Source organism: Myotis davidii, unplaced genomic scaffold (genome assembly GCF_000327345.1).
Source record: "Myotis davidii unplaced genomic scaffold, ASM32734v1 scaffold37, whole genome shotgun sequence".
NCBI lineage: Eukaryota > Metazoa > Chordata > Mammalia > Chiroptera > Vespertilionidae > Myotis > Myotis davidii.
The window spans coordinates 2,708,392-2,716,062 of record NW_006289395.1 but is presented as its reverse complement, the minus strand read 5'-3'; the positions used below and the strand labels follow the sequence as shown (position 1 = coordinate 2,716,062).

At 49.1% G+C, this 7,671-nt stretch overlaps 1 protein-coding gene across 1 annotated transcript in view; it reads left to right on the top strand.

The window, feature by feature from the left end:
* The window catches only part of MYH13 (myosin, heavy chain 13, skeletal muscle), a 53,547-nt gene that overhangs the window by 14,541 nt on the left and 31,335 nt on the right, over positions 1–7,671 (top strand). The window contains exons 15-16 of the mRNA XM_006761723.1: positions 1,940–2,013; positions 2,108–2,195. Of these exons, the coding sequence (XP_006761786.1) occupies positions 1,940–2,013; positions 2,108–2,195 (162 nt within the window). The remainder of the gene's footprint in view (positions 1–1,939; positions 2,014–2,107; positions 2,196–7,671) is intronic.

The window sequence follows — 7,671 nt, the reverse complement described above, 5'->3', positions numbered from 1 at the left end:
TTGCTTTATTTGTTGTCTCTGGTCCCCATTTTCCTTTCTCCTCTTCTTCCTGTCCCTTACGCGGTGGAGCTCTATGGAGCTGGACAAACCTCTCCGTAGACATGACAGCCAATACCGCACTCTTTAATAGTTTTTTATTGAGATATAATTCAGAAAGCATAAAATTCATTCTGTAAAAATGTAGTGATTTTTAATATACTGATAGGGTTGTAAAACCACCACATTATCTAATTCAAGAACATTATCATCACCTTTGTAACCCGTTAGCAGTTGCTTCCTACTCCTCACATCTCCACCTGCTGACAACGACTGTTCTCCTTTCTATCTCTATGGATTTGTCTGTTCTGGATATTTTGCGTATGAAATCATGCACTCTGTGGTCTTCTGTGTCTGGCTTCTTTCACTTAGTCTAGTGTTTTCAAGGTTGTTCATGTTGTTGTATGTATCAGTACTTCTCTACTTTTTATAGACGAATAATATTCCTTTGTATGTATATATACATGTTGTCCATCTACTCACTGATTTATGGACATTTGGGTTGTCTCCACTTCTTGGCTATTGTGAATAATGCTGCTATGACCATTTGTGTACAAGCTTTAATGTGGAAATATGCTGTCAATTTCCCCGGGTATATACCCAGGAGTGCAGTCACTGAGTCATATGGTAACTCCATGCTTAACTTTTTGGAGTAACCTTTAGACTGTTTTCCAAAGTAGCTGTACAGCCCAGTATCACTTTGTAAGGTTATTCATATATGCATTTCTAAAATAATTGCCAAAATAGCGTTTAAAAATCATAAATTATCTTAAACACATAAATTTGTCAAATTTATTTTAAATTTGAAAAGATATGCAATATAATCATTCATTCTCTAATTAGACAATTTAAAAAATTAATTGGCACAAGTTTCAACTTGAACAATTAACATCAGCTTCCTTTAATCTAATCAGAGTTCTCTGAAACTGTATTGAATAACATCACTTAGAGATACACCAGGACTCTACATATAAGACCCCCAGTGGGTGTGGATCTGGGGAGGTGGTTTCCTGCCTCTCTTCCCCTGACCCAAACATGAATCCATGATGGACCCTGGACAGGAAAGTGGAGTGAGGGGCATACAGGCGAAACTAAGACATGACATTTCCACATGAAACTTGATGACATATCAGAGACTAAATCGGAAATTGAGCCATTTAGGAAAAGTAGACCTGGTATCACTGACTCCAAATCAAATTTCCGTTTTTTTGTTTTTTAATATATTTTATTGATTTTTTACAGAGAGAAAGGGAGAGAGATAGAGAGTTAGAAACATCGATGAGAGAGAAACATCGATCAGCCGCCTCTTGCACATCTCCGACTGGGGATGTGCCCGCAACCCAGGTACATGCCCTTGACCGGAATTGAACCTGGGACCCTTCAGCCCGCAGGCCGACGCTCTATCCACTGAGCCAAACCGGTTTCAGCCAAATTTCCGTTTTTTAGAAAAGAATATTCTCAAGAATATTCTACAGCTCATTCCTTGTACAAAAGTCTTGGGAATGTTCAGTTGCATTACTTCCGGTTACTTCCTCACTCAGAGATGAACAGGGCTCAAGCACAGAAGGAGGAAACCTCATGAAAGGAAGGACAGTCCTCAAGAGAGGTGTCTCCATCTTGCCGGCAACTTGGCTGAGCGTCAGGTCTGACTTCTGAGGGAAAATATTCTCCTTGGATGCGGAGGACCTCAGTTATATCCCAGTGAATGCCGTCCACACCCCACCCCACCCCATTCCCAGGGACAAAGGATCGCACACCCAAATCTAAGGAGTTCAGAGGCACATTAAAAAACACACATAGAAACCCTCAGGTCTCTTCTATCAGGAGAAAGCCAAAACCTTCAGGGCTGGGGAGAGTGATGTCCTCAGAGCTCCTCTGACACCCCCTCTGTGTCTGTCTCCAGGTGACTCCGGGGGGAGCAAGAAAGGAGGGAAGAAGAAGGGCTCCTCCTTCCAGACCGTGTCGGCGGTGTTCAGGGTGCGTGTTCGGCCCCTTCCACGCTCAGCTGTGGTTGTTTTGCCCAGTGAAACATTTGCTAAGGTAACTGTGCTTGTTCTGGTTTCTGCCCCAGGAAAACCTAAACAAACTGATGACCAACCTGAGGAGCACTCACCCTCACTTTGTACGATGTCTGATTCCCAATGAAACCAAGACTCCTGGTGAGTGCGAATCTCCCAGAGCAGAGCTCCCTGAAACGTATGCAAAATTCTGAGGGTGTGAGCGCACACATGCGTGTGTGTACGTGTGTGTGTGTGTTCATATCCACCGCTGTGTCCCTGGGGAAAGCTCTCTAGTCTTTGTCACTTCTCTAGTTAATCTATGAAACAGCTGCCAGATTTGGCAAATAAAAGCACCAGACACCCCTCGAAATTTGAACTCAGATAAACAATGAGAAATGTCTTAGTATAGCGATGACTTATGCGATATTTGGGAAGTACTCATACTAAAAATATATTCCCTGCTTATCTGAAATTCAATTTCAGCTGGGCACCTTGTATGATTTATCAGGCACTCCTACTATGAAATCACATCCAAAGTATTGGATATACATGCATAGATAGATGAAATCCATAACTTTCATAAGGTTCTTCAAGGGCTCTGCTGTTACCTTTCCCCGAGAATGAAGAGCCACCAGAACTGACAAGTAATTCTCTTAGGTATCCCATAATACAATCAACATCAATCACAGCTGTTTCCTGAGCCTAGACCAGTGGTTCGCAAACTCATTAGTCAACAGAGCCAAATATCAACAGTACTTCTTCAAAATAGACTGGCCCAGGCCGACAACCGACTTCTGCGCATGGGCCACGAAGTTTCAATCGCACTGTACGTGCTCCCGCACGTGGTATTTTGTGGAAGAGCCACACTTAAGGGGCCAAAGAGCCGCAAGTGGCTCGCAAGCCGCAGTTTGACGACCTCGGGCCTAGACTGTATGTCAGCCACTTCATTACACTGCCTCTACTGCTTACCACAGTTCTCTGCAAGAGGAGTAATGATCTCCATCTTACAGAAGAGGACACTGAGGATGAGACCACGTGTACCGGGGACACTGTGCAGCCCAGCAGACCCTCCACCACACCCAGCCCTGGAGTCACAAATATTCCCATAGTACAGCTGTGTTTCAGGGTCGTTTGTCACAAAGGGGAAAACAAACCGTCACATGGAGGTGTGGCTACAAGGTAGCTCACTCCTCAGTCAAGCTGTTCTATCCAGAACATGGGTTTCTGGCACATGAGTAACCTCCCTGCTTTGGCAACATTGCAAGTAAGCAGAGAAATTAGATGGTGGAGAAAAGAAATCCCAGCTTCATCTGCTCATGGGACCCTAAGCCCAGTAACTAACCTTCTGCTCTATAAAACAAGCAGAAAACCTGTGCTCATTTGTCCGTTTATTTAGTTAGTTCTTCATTCATTCCTTTATGTAATGAGCACTTATAAAATGTTTACTCACTTTGTAAATATTAACTCATTTAACCCACCTCAGAGGGTGGTGAAGAGTAAATGAATGCGTACAAGGCAAGCATTTAAAACAGGACCAGTCGCATTGTGAACACTCAGTAAATGTTGGCTGTCAATTATTATAATATTAATTATTATAGGATAATAATATGTAAGATGATAAAAATTATGAGAAATTATTATGAGAATAATATTATTTATAATAATGATAATATGGGAATTATTATTACTATTATTTAAAATCAAAAACTTTAATTCCCCAAACTACCTGGTCTACTATATGTAGTGGAATTTATATGCCATGGAAGTTCTGTTCTGAAGTCTAAGTTAAAGGCACCGTGTTTGGGGCAAGCTGCACCCCTCCCTAGAGCCCAGCACAGGAGGATGCACCCTCTGCACCCCTCCCTGACAGCCTAGCACAGCCAGTTCCCTCCAGTGTAGAAACAGAACTGTTTCTCTGGTTGAGCATCAAATGAAATTGTTGGCTTGCATTGTCTTAAAGAAAATCATGTTCCATCATTGTTGTTGAATATGTATCTGTACCTGTGCCATGACTCTTCTATAAGGCACATGGCCTGCAAGTGTCAGGTGACGGAAAATAGACTGACGCCCTGTGGGTTTAAACTGCATCTTAGGAGCCCCAGGGGCTTGGTAATCCATTGGGTTACTATTCCTTCTGGAAGGTAGACGTTAGCGAAACCTCTGTCCCATCCTCTCTGTTGGCGTCCCCTTTGCTCTGGCACTCTGTTTCCTATCCCCTTCCTGGGGTAAGACTAACACACGGATACCGGGGTCTGGGGGTAGACTAACACGCTGATACCGGAGCCTGGAGGTAGACTAACACGCTGATACCGGAGCCTGGAGGTAGACTAACACGCGGATACAGGAGGCTGGGGGTAGACTAACACGTGGATACCAGAGCCTGGGCAACACTCCGGAAAGCACCCGCATGGCCCCTCCTTTTCCAGGAGGGGGAAATGGGACCACACAGACTTCAATGCCTCACCCCAGGTGCCCAGAGCTGGGCTGGAGCCCTTGATCCAATCGCAAGCCCCCTCCCGCCCACGGGCGCCCTTGGTACTTTATAGCTGTCCTCACTATCCTTCAGGGCTCAGGGGTACAGCCTCTCTCGCCAGCTGGAGCTGGAGCCCCTCAGACCAGGGCTCGGGGCTCAGTCCTCACACTTGCTCTGTGGCCAACCTGGATCCGCCAAGTGTGTGCGGTGCACGGGCCGTGGGTGACGCACTGCTGCTTTCATGTAGGTTCTGTCCTTACTCAGGCAGGAGGCCAGCAGACCAGCAAGCGACTGCACTGAAAAGACAGTTATTCACAGTGCCCATGAGGAAAAGGCTACTACACCACACAGGGCCCCTCGGGGACCACCGGGTCAGGCAGGAGGAAAGGAAGTGAGGGGAGCCCTGGGCAAGAGCCTTTACTGTGGTTTCCACAGGAAGACGTGGGCGAGGCAGGGGGGCAGGCTTGGGATTGGCTGCTTTGAATACCTTCAGTAGGCTCTGGGGGTAGAGGCTGTCCTCAGGTGTGGGGCACCTGGCCCTCGGGGAGCAGGACCTGGGAATACAGGCCCTGAGGGTGAGAGCCCGATACAGGTAGTGGTTGGGGTGACGGGCTCTGCATTGGATGGCTTGCCTACGAACTATGTGTCTGCAGGGGAGTAATTAGCCACCTTAGGAATTGGCCGGTTCTGGGAAAAGCAGTCTCTCCTGGGCCAACATGGCGCCAAGATGTCAGAGTATCATAGAACACAGAAAGTAAAACACACAGTCAGTACAACTGCCCATGGGCTGAAGTAGCTGGAGGGAGTGGGGCCGAAGGAATAACTAAGGGGGGAATAAAGAGGAAAATGTCCTGCAGCAAACGTGACACGACAAAGATGAGGCAGGAGCTTGGGGACCTTCGCAGGAGCTTGGCATGCTGGTACAAAGGCAAAGGCGGGGGGTAGGGGAGAGGGAGAGTATGGACCTTCTATAAACTGCCTCAGCCTGGGTTGAGGGGGACATAGAGAGGGATCTAAGAGAACTCAACCCCGAATTCTGAGCCTGCGCGAATAGAGGGGCCCTTGGGGGGTGAGGAGGGGGGCGTCCAGGCTCAGACCTGCTATTACCTTGGGAGGCACTTCACCTCTCCGGGCCGAGCCTCCCTCGGCCTCCTCCCGCCTTATAGAGCGGCTCTGTGGGAACTAGCAACAGTCCCCGCTCCGAGTGGACACGGATGGCAAGCAGCATGGCGCTCTGGCCTCCCCAGCATGAATGGTGGCCTTTACATTTTCTTCTGTCTGAAAGGGTTGTCTACGCTTTCTCTCTGCTCCTGGCTCTGGTGGAGCGGAGCCGCCTCATGAACGAAGCCTGGTGCTCAGAGCGCAACAGCGAGTAGCTCATGCGCCCCTTTCGGTGTGGCCAGGGCTGGTTTAAGCTCTTCATTCATGGGAACTCACTTTGTCCTCACAACGGTCTTGTGAAGTGGATACCGTCACTATATTTATGTTGCAGATGAGGAAGCTGTGGCATAAAAAGTGCAAGTTACACGGCTAGTACTTTCGGTGTGGCCAGGGCTGGTTTAAGCTCTTCACTCATGTGAACTCATTACGTCCTCACAACGGCCTTATGAAGTAAATAGATATCATCGTTATATTTATGTTGCAGATGAGGAAACTGTGGCATAAAAAGTACAAGTTACACGGCTAGTAAACAAGTTCCCAGGTTAGAATCCTCAGTGGAGAAATGATGGGGTTGGACTGGACGATTTCCATGGTTCTCTCTCATTGGAGATTCTCTGAGTTTCTGACACAGTTCCTCCTTGCTCTTAACCACTTCTTCCCCGAGAATCGCTCTCCACTAGGACTTCCGGGAATGATGGAGAAGTTGTCTATCTGAGCTGCCCAGGATGGTTTATACGTATGGGGCTGGCAGAGTCTCAAGGCAGAATTTTCTGGGTCCCCGTTTGGTTCGTGCCTGACCCAGGCTGGTGCCAAGAGTGACCACGTTGCCTCCCCACAGGGTCTGGTCCCTCTGGCTCCTCTTCTCGCCCCTCCCTTGCAGGTGCCCAATGTTTAACAGAGGACCACCCTGCATGCTGCTCCCTCCACCCCTGCCACAGCCCGCCTGTTCTCTCTGGGTTTCTTCCCCCATTGAATGCACAGCCTGCACATTTACATCTCTGTCCTTGAGTAGAGCTGATACCGGAGCCTGGAGGTAGACTAACACGCGGATACAGGAGGCTGGGGGTAGACTAACACGTGGATACCAGAGCCTGGGCAACACTCCGGAAAGCACCCGCATGGCCCCTCCTTTTCCAGGAGGGGGAAATGGGACCACACAGACTTCAATGCCTCACCCCAGGTGCCCAGAGCTGGGCTGGAGCCCTTGATCCAATCGCAAGCCCCCTCCCGCCCACGGGCGCCCTTGGTACTTTATAGCTGTCCTCACTATCCTTCAGGGCTCAGGGGTACAGCCTCTCTCGCCAGCTGGAGCTGGAGCCCCTCAGACCAGGGCTCGGGGCTCAGTCCTCACACTTGCTCTGTGGCCAACCTGGATCCGCCAAGTGTGTGCGGTGCACGGGCCGTGGGTGACGCACTGCTGCTTTCATGTAGGTTCTGTCCTTACTCAGGCAGGAGGCCAGCAGACCAGCAAGCGACTGCACTGAAAAGACAGTTATTCACAGTGCCCATGAGGAAAAGGCTACTACACCACACAGGGCCCCTCGGGGACCACCGGGTCAGGCAGGAGGAAAGGAAGTGAGGGGAGCCCTGGGCAAGAGCCTTTACTGTGGTTTCCACAGGAAGACGTGGGCGAGGCAGGGGGGCAGGCTTGGGATTGGCTGCTTTGAATACCTTCAGTAGGCTCTGGGGGTAGAGGCTGTCCTCAGGTGTGGGGCACCTGGCCCTCGGGGAGCAGGACCTGGGAATACAGGCCCTGAGGGTGAGAGCCCGATACAGGTAGTGGTTGGGGTGACGGGCTCTGCATTGGATGGCTTGCCTACGAACTATGTGTCTGCAGGGGAGTAATTAGCCACCTTAGGAATTGGCCGGTTCTGGGAAAAGCAGTCTCTCCTGGGCCAACATGGCGCCAAGATGTCAGAGTATCATAGAACACAGAAAGTAAAACACACAGTCAGTACAACTGCCCATGGGCTGAAGTAGCTGGAGGGAGTGGCCGAAGGA